General features: G+C 43.0%; 1 protein-coding gene across 1 annotated transcript; it reads left to right on the top strand.

The window, feature by feature from the left end:
* Window positions 1–1,425: 1,425 nt before the first annotated feature.
* LOC306861437 (uncharacterized protein) lies at window positions 1,426–18,768 on the top strand (the record flags this gene model as incomplete). Its single annotated transcript, XM_079403683.1, has 8 exons — window positions 1,426–1,684; window positions 1,767–1,857; window positions 9,300–9,468; window positions 10,181–10,276; window positions 10,357–10,590; window positions 17,304–17,400; window positions 17,620–17,667; window positions 18,251–18,768. The coding sequence occupies 8 exons, from the start codon at window positions 1,426–1,428 to the stop codon at window positions 18,766–18,768; spliced, it is 1,512 nt and encodes a 503-aa protein (XP_079259809.1).
* Window positions 18,769–19,100: the final 332 nt, after the last annotated feature.

Raw genomic sequence — 19,100 nt, 5'->3', positions numbered from 1 at the left:
AAAGGGATGTCCAGGTGCTAACCCGGATTGTATCTAAAAAACATGAAACCACAGCTGCCCAACTCACTGCAGAATTAAATGTGCACCTCAGCTCTCCTGTTTCCACCAAAACTGTTCATCAGGAGCTCCACAGGGTCAATAAACATGGGCGGGCTGCTATAGCCAAACCTTTGGTCATTCGTGCCAATGCCAAACATAGGTTTCAATGGTGCCAGCAGTGGAAATCTTGGGCTGTGGACAATGTGAAACATATATTGTTCTCTGATGAGTCCACCTTCACTGTCTTTCCCGCATCTGGGAGAGTTATGGTGTGGAGAAGCCCCCAAAGAAGCTTATCACCCGGACTGTTGCATGCCCAGAGTGAAGCATGGGGGTGGATCAGTCATGGTTTGGGCTGCAATATCATGGCATTCCCTAGGCCCAATACTTGTGCTAGATGAACGCATCACTGCCAAGGACTACATAACCATTCCCTCTGGCCACTGTGCAGGACTTGTATCTTATAATAGCAATTGCATGTTGTTGCTCTTTTGTTGGTTTTGATTGCTTCTAATGTCCTCATTTGTAAGACACTTTGAATAAAAGCGTCTGCTAAATGACTAAATGTAAATGTTTCTGTCATTCCCAAGACGAACTGATGCTGTATTGGCTGTAAAAGGAGGCCCTACACCATACTAATAAATTATTGTGGTCTAAACCCAGGTGTTTCGGTTTCATTGTCCAACCCCTGTATATAGCTCACATTTCTGATGCTGATGCCTCTCAAGTCAGATGACTGTATCTCGGTCTGTCCTTCCATCATAAACACATATATACATTAATTTTACAACCTTTATTTCAACCAGCTAATTCAATTTTCAGTGTAAGACCTTGGCTTGAACATCTGAGTACCCCATTTCAAGCTGATTGACATGTGTCTGCCTGCTTTTGTGTGTAAATTTAAGGGTTAGATTTACATCCACCACTCATTTAGTAGTATCACACAATCGGCCCCAAATTAATGTTGTACGTTTGGTCATACCTCACTTAAGGGGAGAGCGCGAGTTGCCTTCCTATATGGTGAGGCACCAGTCAGGAGTTTCACCTTGACAGTAAAGAACAATCAAAGATTGTTGAATAAATAATAAAAATACATTTCTAAATTATACATGTTTTGGGAGATATCAGTAAGTTAGAGCCTCTTATCAAAACAAGGATGACACAAGTGTAATATAAGACTGTGGTGCCATCTTGTTAGCCTGTGTTTACTACAGGGAGTTAGAGAAGAATCTCTGACTGCTTGATAGATGAAGTTGGATGAGGTGATTTGATCAGAGATTCATTTCATAATCCAAATAACATTTCAGGGTTTAGATCCATGTTGAAGTCTGAAACTATTTCAAATCTATTTCTTCTCATCCTGCAGCTGTGAACTGGTGAAGGACAATGGTGTCTGTTAAAGATCTACTCAGGGACTCACTGAAGGAACTGGTAGAAGCTGATCTGAAGGAGTTTCAGTGGAAGTTAGAGAATGATCACAAGTGTATATCAAAGAGTGAAATGGAGAATGCAGATAGGTTAAAAACGGTGGATAAGATGGTGGCCTGTTTTGGACCAGAAAAAGCTGTGAAGATCGCAGTCTGCATCCTGAAGAAGATACAACAGAACCATCTGGCTGAGGAGTTGGAAAACAAATACAAACAAAGTAATGTCTTAAAAGTGTGATTGTGTGACATAAACTTTCCTCTTTACTCTACTCATGTGTTTGTCTGATTTATGTTGTCCAGGCAGTGATCCCCCCCCCCCCCTCTCTCTTTCAGCTCAAGATCAGGGCAATATGAAGACATCTTCTCCTGTTGCAGCCGATTCAAATAAGGGGTAAATACCATTCACTGTCTCTACATGGAACAAGAATATATGACACAAACAGCAATTGCAGGGCCAAAAAACAACATCAGCAGAATTACAAATAAACTTAATAGAACAAAGGGTCCCAAGTGGTGACACTCGAAAGTTTAGCATTGTCAAAAGCTTTATTTAAAACGTTATATCAGAATCACAATCAGAATGAGCTTTATTCTCAGAGAAATTTGTTGTGGTTTCCAGGAGCTATGAATACCGATCAGGCATAACATTCTAATCATCTTCCTAATATTGTGTTGGTCCCCCTTTTGCTGCTAAAACAGCCCAGACCCGTCGAGGCACGGACTCCACTAGACCCCTGTGGTATCTGGCACCAAGATGTTAGTAGCAGATCCTTTAAGTCCTGTAAAAGAGGCCACAGCCACCAGGGAATACCGTTTCCATGAAAGATTGTACATGGTTTGCAACAATGCTTAGGTAGGTGGTACGTGTCATAAGTAACATCCATATGGATGGTAGGACCCAAAGTTGCCCAGCAGAATGAATGAAGGAATGATGCATTTATATAGCACTTTACTGTGTATTGCTGTACACCCATAGCGCTTTGCAATCATGTGGGGGAGTCTCTCCTCAAGCACCACCAGTGTGTAGCATCCACCTGGTTCCACAATGTTCTGTTTCCCAGCAGAACATTGTCCAAAGAATCACACTGCCTCTGCTGGCTTTCCTTCTTCCCATAGTGCATCCTGGTGCCATGTGTTCCCCAGGTAAGCAACACACACATGCACCTGGCCAACCACTTGATTCATCAGACCAGACCACCTTCTTCCATTGCTAAGTGGTCCAGTTCTGATGCTCACCTGCCAGTGTTGGCACTTTCGGCGGTGGACAGGGGTCAGCATGGGCACCCTGACTGCTCTGTGGCTATTTACGCAACAAACTGCGATGCACTGTGCATTGGCACTTTTCCATCAGAACCAGCATTAACTTCTTGAGCAATTTAAGCAACAGTAGCTCGTCTGTTGGATCAGACCACAAAGGCCAACCTTCGCTCCCCACGTGCATCAATGAGCCTTGGCCGCTCATGACCCTGTTGCCGGTTCACCACTGTACCCTCCTTGGAGCACTTTTGATAGATACTGACCCAGTTGTCTAGCCATCACAATTTGGCCCTTGTCAGATTCACTCAAAATATTTCCACTTGCCCCTTTTTTTTTTGGCTTACAACACATCAACTTTGAGGACAAAATGTTCACTTGCTGCCCAATATATCCCACCCACTAACAGGTTCCGTGATGAAGAGATAATCAGTGTTATTCACTTCACCGGTCAGTGGTCATAATGTTATGCCTGATCGGTGTATAAATACACAAGAGAGTATAAAGAATATTTACATAAGTAAAAAATGTAAATAAATTAAGAAATTTAAAAAACAAAGTAATTTACATTAGATCTGAGGGATTATTAACAGATGTGTGCATTATGAACTGACTACAAGCTGTATAAATAATAATTTAAAAAACATGTTTTTTCATTTATATATTGCCAAAAAAGCAGGCCATAAATTGGTGTGCAATTTATTTACTGTGGAGATGGCCTGGGGGCTAGGCGGAGGGGCAACAACTCTGTAGTGTCAACAACGAAACTGTCAGTCCTCTGTCGTGTGTGTCATGTGTTCACGCCTCTTGTTTCCATATTTGCTTTGTTTCCTGTCTTTGTTTCATTTGATTATTAGTTAATTCTGTTTCAGCTGTGTTGGTCGTATTAACTTGTGTATATTAGTTCATGCCCGTTCAGTTTCGTTTCGTCTGGTCTACTCATTACCCCAGGTGTATCTTGTCTGTCAGCTTTGCCTTGTCCTGCTTTGATGTCTCCAGTAAAGACTATGAATTGACTGCGTGTCCTTGTTCCTCCCTGCTGTGTGCACCAAGACAGAAGACCAGACCGTAACCGTAAGCGGCGCCCCTTCACCTCGTTTTGTTTTGTTTATTTTTTATAGTTTTTTTTTGTTCCAGTGTTTTGTCTATTGCGACAAGCGAGTCCACTGGCCGCGAGCCCTCATGCCCGCCGATCGTGGGAGATATCCGCAACCGGCTGGGGCTATCCTTAGCCCGCCGTCTGGTTCTCGGGTTACCGCTCCCCCAGGCACGCCGTTCGTGGGAGATCAGCGGATTGCCGCTGACTCATGCCCACCGGCTGCCGCTATCCCTACCCCCGTGGATCTAGTCCACACGTCATGGCCAGGAGTGCCGTTTTTAAGTCGTGTTGTGCCCACAGGAACATTTTCATCAAGTCTTGTCTTGTCTTGTCCTTGGAGATTCGTTTGGGACAGGCGGCTCTTTGTTTCGTGGCCGCGGAGGCCATTCCATTCGCCTGCCTCCCTTGTCGTTGATACAGAAACAGTTGCTGAGGGAGCCTGTTAGGGCCCCTGATGTCATGTCATGCCCAGAGGAAGCCTCAGCTTCCAAATCAGCCCAGGAGGGCTTCTGGTTCTTGTGGGATGTCCTGTCCTGTTTTTTCTAGCCCCGGAGGGCTCCTGATACCCCCTAGCTGCCCCATGGAATTTTTTTTTGGGGGGTGGTAGAAGGGTTCCGGCTGGAGTGGCCTGGCTGAGGGATGAGGGCACGTCCATGAAGGACCACCTGCCATGGCCTCCTGAGCTCCCAGCTCCGCCATGGCCTCCGTCATCTGTTCCACTCTGGAGGTCCCTGTCCTGTCCAGTGTTCCTGTCTGTGTCTGTCCCGAGGGGCCTCCAGAGCGCAACCCCCCCCCCCCCCCCAGATGGAACTGTTAAGGCTCGGGACGAGCCTATTCGGAGGGGGGGAGTAATGTCAGTCCTATCGTGTGTGTCATGTGTTCCCACCTCTTGTTTCCAAGAGGTTTGTTTCCTGTCCTTGTTTCATGTGATTATTAGTTAAGTGTTTGTCTTATTAACCTGTGTATATTAGTTCATGCCCATTCAGTTTCGTGTCGTCTGGTCTACTCGTTATCCCTGGTGTATATGTCTCCATTAAAGACTATGATTTGAGTTTACGTCCTTGTCTGCGTGTCCTTGTTCCTCCCTGCTGTGTGCACCATGACAGAAACGCTGGAAAATGTTAAACTTCCTTTACTGAGCATGTGTAAAATCATTGTAAAAGCTCACTGTGATGATACAGATGGGACAGACATAATCAATTTACAAGCATTTCTTCTGGCAGGATCATTTTATTTAGGAAAATATCTCACCCATCCATGTGGCTGTAACGGAATGTGCTGGACAGAGTACTCACGAAGATGGAATAACAAGGAATATAGCCTTTAATCCAAATAATGCAAGGAAATATGAGAAACGGCTAGCATCACTTATAAACAACATTAAGACAGGACCCTGAACTCAAGAAACATGGGACTATAAGTGCAAAACAAAACAAGGACTAATGGGCTAATTAATTGACAACAGGTGAACTGAGTAATGCAGAGTATGCACGATTTTAGCACTGATTTTCACTCGCCTGCATGTTTTAACAGGTTAATAACAAGTGAAGTTAATAACGTAATTTCGGGAGGAGTACGCCCATCTAATCTTCCAATTAACATCCAAGTATAAAAGTCATCCTCTTACCACTTCGGTTGTTAGTTCTTTCGGCATCCCTCCTCCTCCCCATCTCCTCCTTTTATGCATATTTATTTATTCATGCATTTATCTATTGTAACGGTCTGTGGTTGTGGATGAAAAGCGCACGACGAAAGAGTAAACAAAAATCGGAATCTTTAATGAACAGCATCAACACACGTTTGACATATGTTAACTTAAGATCAGACAAACACAAAGGCAGAACTGAAGACTTATAAAGGGGCTGGAACAAACGAGAAAACAAGATAATTGAATCAAACACAGGTGATGCATATAACTAATTAACAGAACTAGGTCAGAAACTAAAACAGGAAGAACCAAATAAGGACAAAAAGGAAACTAAACAAACAATTCTGTTACAGATATCGCCCCCCTCCCGTTACGGTGCGTCCCGCACCGTAACAGTAACATCGGGGAGGGGGGGCGGGCGTCCTGGAGGCTGGAGCAGGACCAGGATAGGACAGGGAAGCCCCCAGGACGGATCAGGAGCCTTGGGAGACCATGTCAGGACTGGAGATTCGGGAGGCCATGGCGGATCTGGATGCTCGGGAGTCCATGGTGGATCCGGAGCCTTAGGAGGCCATGGCAGGACTGGAGATTCGGGAGACCATGGCGGATCTGGAGACTCGGGAGTCCATGGCGGATCAGGGGCCTTGGAAGGCCATGATGGATCTGGGTCCTTGGACGCCCATGGCGGATCAGGAGCCTCGGGCGACCATGGCGGATCTGGGTCCTCGGGCGGCCTTGGCGGATCGGGGTCCTCGGGCGGCCTCGGCGGATCTGGATCCTTGGGCGGCCATGGCGGGTCGGGTTCCTCGGGAGGCCATGATGGATCTGGGTCCTTTGTGGCCTTGGCCTTTGGCCTGGCCACACAAACTGCGGCTATATGGCCCCCCCCCCAAAATTTCTTTGGGAAAGTTCCCCTCTGGGGGCCACATTGGAGGAGCGGGTTCTTGGGGGCGCTCTGGAGGAGCGGGCGCTGGAGGGCGCTCTGGAGGAGCGGGCGCTTGGGGGCGCTCTGGAGGAGCGGACTCTTGGGGGCGCTCTGGAGGAGCGGACTCTTGGGGGCGCTCGGGAGGAGCGGGCACTTGAGGGCGCTCTGGAGGAGCGGGCACTTGAGGGCACTCTGGAGGAGCGGAGCTGGACGGAACCAGCGGAGACGAAGGAGAGCTGGACAGGACCAGCGTAGATGCAGGAGGGCGGTCTTGCAGCGCGGACTCTTGAGGGCGCTCTTGCGGCACAGACACTTGAGGGCGCTCTTGCGGCGCGAACACTTGAGGGCGCACGGGAGGCGCGAAGCTGGATAGAACCAGCGGAGACGAAGGAGAGCTGGACGGGACCAGCGGAGCCGCTCTGGCAGCGCGGACACTTGGGGGCGCTCCGGCAGCGCGGATTCAAAGGGGCGCTCTTGTAGCGCGGACATTAGAGGGCGCTCTTGCAGCGCGGACATTAGAGGGCGCTCTTGCAGCGCGGACATTAGAGGGCGCGCTTGCAGCGCGGAGGGCGCTCTTGCAGCGCGGACATTAGAGGGCGCTCTTGCAGCGCGGACATTAGAGAGCGCTCTTGCAGCGCGGACTTTAGAGGGCGCTCTTGCAGCGCGGACTTTAGAGGGCGCACGGAAGGCGCGGGGCTGGACGGGACCCGCGGGAACTCAGGTGGGCTGGACGGGACCAGCGGGAACTCAGGTGGGCTGGACGGGACCAGCGGGAACTCAGGTGGGCTGGACGGGACCATCATCGCCGTGAACGGCGTAACGTTCATCGCCTGTTGCGGCGGTATCCTCCTTGCCGCCGGCGGAACATTCATCGCCGTGGGTAGGGCTCCGACTCGGGGTCGGAGGCTCTCCAGACACCGGATGATGGCTTCTCTCCAATCGAGGTCGGAGGTGTCTGGGAGCTCTCGCTGTTGGTGGTAAGTGAGCCCGAGCCGGAGCAGCATCTTGAGGGTTCCTCCTTCAAGAGAGCTGGCGAGGGCGAGAGGCGCAAAAGCCAACATAAAACTTGCTGGGTCCCGGTTGGCGTAAGCCAAATCAAAAAACTGCGCGAGCTCGCCCATCTTCTGTTTAGTGGTCTGATCTTCTGTAACGGTCTGTGGTTGTGGATGAAAAGCGCACGACGAAAGAGTAAATCGGAATCTTTAATGAACAGCATCAACACACGTTTGACATATGTTAACTTAAGATCAGACAAACACAAAGGCAAAACTGAGGACTTATAAAGGGGCTGGAACAAATGAGAAAACAAGATAATTGAATCAAACACAGGTGATGCATATAACTAATTAACAGAACTAGGTCAGAAACTAAAACAGGAAGAACCAAATAAGGACAAAAAGGAAACTAAACAAACAGTTCTGTTACATCTATCTATCTATCTATCTATCTATCTATCTATCTATCTATCTATCTATCTATCGATCTATCTATCTATCTATCTATCTATCTTTCTGTCTATGGGGGGCTATCAGAGCTTGAGTAGAATGGTCTCTCTGAGCCCTCCATTGCAGACATCAAGCCAAATCTGTTTACCATTAATGCTAAGATTATATGGGCACACAAACTCGTGAAATGCTCGAAACTGGAGGCTTGTTCACGCGAGTGACAGTCACGCAGTGTGAAATATCAAAGACGCCAGCTAAAAGAATCACCAACACATCGCCGACACCCATGAAATATTTGGCATCCTGCTGTTTGAAATGAGTTCTGACTGAAAAATACATCGGTGATGACCTGCAGCCAATGAGAGAGCAAGAAACGTTCGGGGAGGAGTTATATGAAATGTAGTTTGCAGAGCAGACAGAGACAGCTTTTTAGAGATTATAAAGGGAGTGCTCTTTGCTGGCATTCTGCCATGCCAAACCATGCAAGTAGCAGCCTATACTTGCTTTAGTTAAAAATAAAAGTGGTTTGTGAATGTTTAGCAAACATCAGGAGCGTTTATGCTGGGATGTTGTGGGGTGACATGAAACTTACTATTTCATGTAAATTTCATGGATGTACAGAAAAAAGTAATGTAACTATTAAGGTAACTAATTACTTTTTAAATAAAGTGTTTTAGTGTAATTTGTGCTTACATCCACTACTATGTACCTCCTTCTCCTTGGAATCAGGAGCGGACTTAACATTTAAGCGAGGTAAGCAGCCTCATAGGGCCCCGGGAAATCAGGGGACCCCATCTGATATTGGTGAAACATATGCATTGAGCAATGTAGCCAATCACAAACATATCTGTTGATTTCTTGAATGTAATGACCAGAAGTATTTAAGTTAGAATCTACTCAGCACTTGACAAAAACTCTGCATTTTGAGCGGTGAGTTCTGCAAGCTTGGAAATCCTCTCATTAAAACAAAGTGTAGATACTATGTAAATAAGAGATTTATTGTGCAGTGTATAGAGAGCTTATTAATTATTATGAACTGTAGTGAGTGACAGCTTTTCAGTGGTTATAGACGGAGCACTCTTTGCATGCATTCTAGGCTGTATACTGTCTCATAACAGAGATAGTCGCCTCAGTAAAGAAAGAACTGTTTCAAGTCATAATTTTATTTAAGCTGATGATTCAAAATGACTCTTTTGAGCTTTTTTTTTTTTTTTAAGTTGAGTGGGCAAATACTCTTAGTCAACTTACTATCAAGTTGAGACGTTGAAAACTTAATGTTCAGTTGAATAAACAAATTCAGAAACTGCAAGTTGTGTCAGCTTGAAGAATTCCATTGAAACATCTGAAGGCTTGCTGATAAATCAGTTGTACACTCGTCATTTAAACACAGAAAACTCTTCAGTTCAGGGAAAGAGAAACTAAAACGTAGCTGTTGTGTGTTTGTGTCTCTGTGTTCATGCAGTAACATGGCAGAAGCCAGATTGTCAGTGTGTGCAGTGTGTCTGAATCTCCTAAAGGATCCGGTGACCATCCGGCGTGGACTAAGTTACTTTAACTGTGTGCTGTGTACGATGGATGAATGTACTCAGCACGGCACCGTCTCAGCTGCAGCACAGAGGATTGAGAAACAGGTAAGAACCTCAAGCAATAGTTCACCAAAAAAAAAGACATTCTGCATGATTTACTTGTCTTTGTGTTGTGCCAATCTTTTATGACTTTTATATTTTCAGAGGAACAAAAGGGAAATTATTTTGAAGAATGTCTCTTCTGTCTATACACTGAACAGCACTGAGCTTCCAAGGTTTTAATATTTCAAATAAGATAGCATAAAAGTAATCCACACAATTCCAGGGGTCCAAGTCTTCTGAAGCCATACAATTATTCTGAATACTGAACAAAGTGAAATTTAAGTCATAATTCCCTCTCAAATCAAATCAGTTCTTTAATCAGTTAATGCAGAACCCAAATCAAATATGTTGGCATGTTTAGTCGTGAAATGCATGAATCAGTGAGGTCTGAAGTTTTGTCAGGTCACCATATTTGATATGGGCTCATCTTCAGAATATCATCTTTTGTGTTCTGCAAGAGAAAATCATAATTTGGAATGACATGAAATTGAGTAAATAATGGCAGATTGTTTTGGGTGAACTATCCCTATAAAACTAGGCATTGATGGAATAATGCTGCTGGCACTTCTGATTGAACGTACAACCTTATCACATTAGATTTTTAACTCCTTAGTCTCACAACTTCACTGATATTGAAGTCGTATCAACTGTTCATTTGCGGACTTTGTGGTAGTAGTTTTATTTGATTGTTTCCTATTATTTGTTTGTCCTTTAGAAGCAGTTCAAGGAGATACAGAGATGGTTCCAGCAGAGAATCCAGCAGAGAGAGAAAGATCTCCAGCAGCTGAGAGAGGCTGTGGAGTCTCATAAGGTGAGTCTGGAGAAGAAGAGAAGTTTGTCTCCGTCTCAGTTCAGACTCACTGAAGCCTGAATCACTGTGTGTCCTAACAGCGCTCTGCACAGACAGCAGTGGAGGACAGTGAGAGGATCTTTACTGAGCTCATCCGCTCCATTGAGAGAAGCCGCTCTGAGCTGATACGGCTGATCAGAGATCAGGAAAAGCAAGCAGTGAGTGGAGCTGAAGGACGACTGGAGCGACTGGAGCAGGAGATCAATGATCTGAGGAGGAGAGACGCTGAGCTGGAGCAGCTTTCACACACACAGGATCACATCCAGTTCCTGCAGGTAACACAGATCTAGAAGAACAGCATCATAGTGGACTTGAGCAGATCCTGCTGTGACAGGAGACTCACAGACAAACCTTTCATGACAGAAGAATGAGCAGCTGACTGCAATTCTGTCAAAACTTGAGCACTTTAAGAGACAACACTTAAAATTGCTTTTAATTCTGAAAATCTCCAAGGAGATCATTCTTCTAGAGGAGAAATTTTAGCCTTGTTCAGTATGTCCAAATCCAATTTTAATCTCCTTAGAATCCAGTCATATTAAGCATATTTAATGTGAGTTGCAAAAATGCATCAGATATCATTGTAGAAAATTGTGCTCTGGAACACATTCTGAAGTTTGAGAATCACATGCCTTGATCAAAGTTGGGTACCACACAAGTAGAAGTCAAGCATGCTTCTTAAGAAATTACTCCCTTATGGTATGTACAGTACACACATATCTTTTTTTTAAACTGCAGTAATTCACCAAAAGGTTTTTTTATGTTCCGAAGGTTGTAGTACATTCCTATTGACTTACTGTAGGTGACATTTTGCTAATACCTCCCTTAATGTACATAAAGTACATCAATATTTTATACTACAACCTTTGGAACATGAAAAATCCCTTTTGGGGTCTTACAGATTTTTTGTTTTAAATAATTGTGAATGGTACATACAGTAAGGGAGATATTGGCAAAATTTCACATGAAGTAAGTCAGTCTTGTAACTAGCAAAATACTACAACCTGTGGAACATGAAAAAACCTTTTGGTGAATTACTGCAGTTTTTAAAAAAGATATTTGTGTACTGTACATACCATAAGGGAGATGTTGGCAAAATCTAACCTCTAGTAAATCACTCTGAGCAATACAAGCTTTACAATTTAACAGTGTGTCATTTTAAATGTTAAAAGTCATTTTAATTAAAATACATTGTGCGTTTTAACCCAGTTGATGGAATTGTCAGATGGTCCCTAGGTTGTTTTGAACTAATTTTTTAATGTCGATATGAAGTGGTTGCATATTGTTAAAACTAATCGTGGTATTGATATCTTTGTAGGACCGTCGACTCTATAGATAAGTGGTAAGGGAAAGCAATTATAAAGAAAATGCAGCACGTTGTGTTCTTCTGACCTCATTTGCTTGCCTGTATATAGTTCACATAATCATCAATAAAGTGTATTCTGAGATGTGAGGTTTCTGTTATATCACTGAGGCGCGTTACGCGTCATTAGAGAATCCTGGAGTGTGAAGTCTGAGTGGAACCCCAGTATTACAGCACAGCGTCACACAAACTGTACAAAGTTACGGAAACTAAGCAACCGAAAGCAATATATGTCTCCCTCAGATGTATTGTTAGTTCTGTACTTCAGAGTTGGGTAAAATAGCAATATAATCTCCTTTGTGGTAGAGAAAGCTTATATGTAGGCTACAGGAAACAGCGAAGATGTTGAATTAAACATACATTCAATCTGGTCTTCATTAACAGCCGATTGCGCCACCTGCTGGTGAGCGGCTGACATCAGCTGGAGATCATGCATCAGTGCTCTACTGCTATTCCTGCGGATCCCGGATGTGTGATGCAAAATATTCTGCTGAATTTTAACCACTGAATTTGTGGAAGCGAATTTGGAAAGTGAAATGGAACAAAATTTGCCTGTTGAATATTATACATTGTATTTTTAAACAGATTGAATATTTTGGAAGTGAATTCTGGAAGGTGAGTATGACTTATTGAATTTTTAATTATGAAAATGTGTGTTAAATATTTTGAATTAAAATATTTACAGCTTAAATAAACAAATGTGTTAAATTTCAGGACCTAAAAATGCAAGCCCTGGAAATACAAGGCATTAAAATGCAAGCACTGTTAATGCAGTGCATTCTTTTTTTCAGTTAGTGCTATTCAACATGCTTTTTTATATGGCATTATTTTTCCTCCATACAGCCCTGGGCTGAATGTTGTTACAAATGTACAATACTCCATCAAAAAACAACACAATCCTTACAATATCACATCATACTCCATAGAATCAGGTCAATTATCAGATATTTGCAAACAGAGTTTTTAATAGTAAACATTGACCTAAGCATTCTTAGACACTAACATTGATAGTGTTTCAGTGTAAATTTGTATATTGTATTGTTATGTGGTGCACAAAAACCTCCTTGTGTTCAGCCCTGTCAGATGACGGTAAAAGAACTTGGCTTGTTGTCTGTGAAGGAGGCTTGAACCCGAGGCTCGGCTTGAGCTCCAAGTAAGAACCACCCTATGGTGGTACAGTGTGGAGGAAAATGAGAAGGAAATAGAGGAGGAGAAGTGGAGGTGGAAGGATGCTGGAAGAATTGTCTCTGGAACGGAGCAAGGACTGCTGCTTGTATACAGTTGTAGTGATGATTAAGCTGCTCCCGAACCTGCTTTGGGAGCTTCATTTCACGTGTTCGCCTGCCCATTCAGCCCTGCCACATAATGGTAAACGAACTTAGCTTGCTGCCTGTGAAGGTGGCTCTAACCCGAGGCTTGGCTTGAGCTCCGAGTAAGAACCCCTCAAAAAAGCTTATAAAGGACAGCAAGCTTGTGACCGATCGCTAGTAATTTGGAGGTTTCCCCTAAAAACTAATATGATGCATTGAGGAAACAAAAGTTCCTGCAGGAGTGGAGAAGTCAAGAAGAAAAGAAGAGAAAACAATTCACTGCTGCAGTGAAGTGGTTGAAAGTTTGTGGGAGAGAAAGGCAGATAAATAAATAATTAATGAGGAGCGAAATCACTGGTGGGGTAAATAAGGAATTGTCACTACTGCAGTGATGGACAAGCGAGAATCTAGATGGCAGGGTTGTGACTTTTGAATACTTTTGATAAAGAGGGAGAGTTGAAGATTATTGATGGCAGGGCACTAGTGGCCAAAAATAAGCTTATTGCAAAAATGGATGGAATGCCGAGTTCAGAGACACTTTTTGAATTGTGCTGAGGTGGGTGGCCGGAGGAGAACGGATTGGTGATACGATAAGGAAATGATCAAGCAGGATAAGATAAGGGGATGCTGTATGTGTTGGCAAAGATCCAGCACAGCACATGACAGCTCAGAGAGAATTCTGAAAGAGGGATTAGACTCTTGATGTTAGGGATGGAGCACTCGTAGGGAGCAGAGAGGTAGATAGTAATGCGCTTGTTTCCTGAAAATGTTTTGGTGGCTACACCAATGGGGTGGACTTCGAAAAAAAAAATCGAAAAATTTGAACAAAAAAAGGACACATGGGTAGCGAACAACAAAAGAAATCAGGTGATCTCCCACTTACTGGATGATGCAGTCATGGTAAGTAACTTTGGTAAGTAACTTCTTCTAGAAATGATGTTATCAAAATGACATAGGTCCTGGTGGCGTGCAGTGATTTTGGGGTCTTTAACCTGCCATTTGAAAAATACATGCATTTCAGAGTTTCTGAAATGCCCATTCTAAACTGCTCAAGCATTATTGCAACTAACAGACTCCAGACAGGATGTGCGCGAGAAAGTGTGACATGTCGCCGTCATGGCAACAGACTCTTCTGATTTAATATTAATTTATTGAGTCTTTATCTGGTTTTCTTTCTTTGTTGTTTATATAGGCCTATCTGTCAATTTCCAATAAACAGTAATAATAATTTGTAAATTAGCCCAAATATTTGGACTACTGGCTGGAGGGTGGGGGCGTGTGCAAATCTGTGGACTTGTCACGGAGATCCCTGGCCAACTATTGGTCAATCTATTTAAAAATGTTTTTTGAGGACAGGTCAAAACAAAATGACATTGACATTGTAACAAAATTGAGTATTAGATTTTCTAACAGTCTAATAGGCTGCATTTTCTGATTGAGGCCCATTAACCAGACCTGCCAATCTGTGTGTCGCCCACGGATAGGCCACCGATCACGGGTTTCAGTTATTGACTCAAAATTATAGGCCTACAACCATTATAAGAATTAATGTTAGGACAAAATATCAGGTTAGGCCTAACGTTACTATCAAATTGCTATTGAAGGAAGGGAAGGGGTAAGGGAAGGGAAGTGGTGTGTGGCCAAGTATGGTGACCCATACTTGGAATTTATCCTCTGCGTTTAACCCATTCAACTGCACACTCACGGTAGTGAACATACACCCGGAGCAGTGGGCAGCATTTATGCTGCGGCGCCCGGGGAGCAGTTGGGGGTTCGGTGTCTTGCTCAAGGTCACCTCAGTCGTGGTATTGAGGGTGGAGAGAGCGCTGGACATTCACTCCCCCCACCTACAATCCCTGCCGGACCTGGGACTCGAACCTGCAAGCTTTGGGTTTCAAGTACGACTCTCTAACCATTAGGCCACCACTGTCCACCCCACCCCCCTCCCCCACCTTTTTTTTTTGTTTTTTTTTTTTAAAGGGGAAAGGAAGGGAATTGTAGCTTAACTCAAAAAGAGTTTAAGTTTCCAAATGAAAGAGCTCTTAAATTCCGTGGTCGGGTAGCCTATGTAACAGATTGTAATCAATAGCCTATGTGGTCAACATTAAAGGATGGTGAAAATTGTTCTGGAAGATTTGGTCAAGAAAATGGTCATGTGTCTTAACCTAATAATAAGAATAACAAATGCCGATGATGAAAATAACTAAATTAGGCCTACCAATCTGCATGATCTGTTAAACAGTTAATCAGTGTGAAGACCATATATATTATAGCCTACATCCCTCATAGAATTTTCAGTCTTGTAGGCCCATCAGTTTTGGTTGATGAATGACAGATGAAGCGTAGGCCAAATTATTTTAAATGAAATAACATTAGGGTAGCTACAAGCCACTGCGTGAGACCCGAAGTTCATTCTGTCATTAGACTTGTGTAAAGAGATGGCCCTCAAGTTGGGCACTTCATGCTTTCCATAGTGTGCTGAAACAACGTCAGTCATTTTCCAAATATAAGCAATAGGTTAACCAGAATGTTTTATTCCAAACTTTTACTCAATAAGAATATATATTTACTAGATAGCCTAATCTTAATTTTTGTTAATGTTTTATTTGAATATCAGATAATCAATATCAAGATTGGTTAAATACAGGAACTTGTCTAAGAGAAAACATGCGTCACACGTGGTCCTTATCACAGAATTATCACGTTGTCATCATCAAAGTGTTCACAGCAGATTTTGAGCAACTGCAGTGCCTGATCTAGGTGGCTAGTCTTGTTTTGCTCTCGTGGTACTTTGATGGCACATGTGATCATAAGGCGGTTACAGCACCTTTTTCTATTTCTTTTTCTTTTTCACCTAAATTGACTTCCAATCTTTGTAGCGCCACATGAAGTTGAACAAGCCTACTGGTTGTATTGTGCCATGTTACCCCATTTGTTATATATAGCCTCATGTTCCCATTGTCCTTTGTGTAGCCTTGCTCCCTGTACCACTGTTCGGGGAGTTAATGGTCCTGTTTAAGTTCACGTTTATTTCATGTACTAATGCGACCTTCACGTGCTATCGGAAATTTCCTATTTCCCACTTATGAAGTCATGATTACGACCTTGTTGTATTCAAGTGCTTTAATGTTGGAAAGAATAAAAGGTAGCATCCCATTGGTTGACAATCATATAAACATATAACAATCATATAAACATATGTTATTTATTCACTGCCATATACATGCAGTTTGCTGACAATTCTGGAATTTCTGTCAAATAAATGCTTATTTCACTGCTTAAAACATACAATATGCTTCGAATGATCGTTCATATCTAGCCTATTGATAGTTTTCACGTGATGTCACACCCTTATAGGAACGCCCACCTGGAGGACAAAACCAAGCTTTGCTGCACTGACCACCAGTTATTTTTACACAGATTGAATCAAGTAATAATGTAGTAAAATGCAGATATTAAAAGGTGAATTTCAGTAAACACCTTATTGATGATGTATATTTTGTACAGGTAAGAGGATGAAGCCAGAATATGTGCAAAGTTTCACATTAAATGGCTTCCCATAGAAAACCCTTAGAAGGAAAACACTGATCCATTAAGTGGATTGCGTTCATATTCCCGCCTCGTCTGCTTGCCTGTGTAAAATATGCATCATTATGTGGAGATTACAGAATTTGTTCTTTTAATATTACCGTTTTAAATATATTAAGGCACTTTAAGTGTTTTTACGTTTTAAAACACTGTTTATGATTGAAATATTGCCACGGGTGCATTTTGTTCAGAAATACCTTTGTTTTATTCTTTTGAGAGGTTATCTAATATTTGCAGCTGGGAAATAGATGAAAAATTGACATGCTTGGGCTGCAGTTCTATGGATGTTTTGCCCTCCAAGTCTTCGAGCCGGTCACGTGACTGAAACCATCAATAAATGCACTACTTTAGCGACAAGACAAAGGGATGTAGTTGTGAGAACAGCATTGACAGCAGCAATGGTTGTCCCCTCCACCATGTTTAAAGTTTATGACCCACCCAACTCGAAAACTCTGGTATCAAAACTATTTCCAAATTTCCCAGTAGTAAATACGACTTGAGAGGCCATTCACATCCAATTTCCGATTAGGAAACTCGTATTTATGATCATTCTGAAAGCATGTGAAGGCAGCATAAGTCAAGTCATGTTCTGTTTAGTTTGTCTATTTGGAATAAATACTGCACTTGGGTTCTTCAAGCTCACCTCCAGTGGAGCCGCACAAACCTGATCATAGTGAAGGCTGTTGGGTAAAGTGTGAAGCTGATGAGATTTGATTTATTTTTTATGCAGAGTTTCCAGTCTCTCTCAGTACCTCCTGAATCTATGGACACGCCCAAATTTCCCTTCATTTCTCTCTTCTCTTATGATGGCATGAGAGAATCTGTCTGTCAGCTGAGAGACAAACTGGAGGATTTCTGCAAAGAGCAGTTCAAGAAGATCTCAGACAGAGGTAAAGTCCTGGAGATTCATCTGCCTTTAGAAACGATTCCATCATCTCATATTATGTAAACCATGTAGAACATCTTAGAAATGTCTTAGGAATGGATGAAGTATCACTTTCTTTAGACATGAGAATCACACGGTTCATGTTTGTTGATTTCCACAGTCACATTCACCAACATTGATCTCTGGACCAAGAATGACTACCTACAATGTAAGTCAGTAAGAAAATAAGCCTAGAAAACTCACTGAATGAGTTCATGTTCTTCCTGTAGAAGGTGAAAGAATAGTTTTATAATTAGTGATGCATAATGTGTGTTCCGATTGACATGATCCCTACACAGTCTTCATTGCTCCCTACTCCCTGAGCAGGGCAAATCTGTTGAAGTTTACTTCACTTCGGAACATTCATTCATGGATTTGGCTGCGCCGCTGCCTGCAGCATCTTCACACTCAGACGAGTCTGACATCATATACCTCTGTAAATAAATACAACTTAAATTCACGTCTCGCACACTTTAATGCCCTTTGAATGGAACATATATACTTATTTCGAACTGGAATCATGGCAGAATATCCGGTGATGTCCACTTCGCTGGGCACTTACGGTCGAATAGAACAAACGTTGTACGTGATAAGAGATGCGTACGAAATATGCAGAGCCGGGGGGAGTGAGGACTGGGATTTGAAAATGCTGACTTAGACACTGATGGTACACTGAACATGAAGAGTTCAGCTACATGAAATGATCAAACAGATTCATAATTCCTGATTCTGATGTGTTTTATCTCCATCAGATTCCCAGCAGATCACTCTGGATCCGAACACAGTAAATAAATACCTCCGTCTGTCTGAGAACAACAGAGCGATTACTTACACTGACACACATCAGCTGTATCCTGATCATCCAGACAGATTTGATGTGTTTCTCCAAGTGTTGTGTAGAGAGAGTGTGTGTGGACGCTGTTACTGGGAGCTGGAGTGGAGTGGAGGTGTGCGTATATCAGTGTCATATCAGAGCATCAGCAGGAAGGGAGAGAGTAAAGAGTGTTTCTTTGGATATAATGATCAGTCTTGGAGTTTGTTCTGCACTCCCTCCAGATACTCATTCAGACACAATAACATAAAGACTGATCTCTCTGTAGAGTCCATCAGCAGAAGAATAGGAGTGTTTGTGGATGAGAGAGCAGGAACTCTGTCCTTCTACAGCGTCTCTGACACAATGAGCCTCATCCACACAGTCCAGACCACATTCACTCAGACCCTCTATCCTGGGCTCTGGGTTGGTTATAAATCTTCAGTGAAACTGTGTTGATGAATCACAATAGGCTGACAAAGTGATTCTACACATAATGCTTTGAGCTGCATCATAAATCTGTAACAGTGAGATGTTATAGACCATCTTCTTTTCTTTTAATACATTAATACTGTGTCAGTGAAATAACATGTCAGAATAACGTGTGTAATAAATCCTCAAATAAACAGTATGATCACTGTGTGTGTGAGAGAGTCCTGCTGAGTGACGGGGTCGATCTGTGCTCAACCTGCGTTTGTCTTGATGGAAATCACATTAATTTAGTTCTTATTTGTAGTGTCACATAAATACAGAGTTCTGGCATGAAATTCTAGATGGCACAGTCCAATACG

Source organism: Barbus barbus, assembly GCF_936440315.1.
Source record: "Barbus barbus genome assembly, chromosome: 42".
NCBI classification, from domain to species: Eukaryota; Metazoa; Chordata; class Actinopteri; order Cypriniformes; family Cyprinidae; genus Barbus; species Barbus barbus.
The sequence above is the reverse complement of the archived record's forward strand: the minus strand, read 5'-3'. Positions and strand labels throughout refer to the sequence as shown.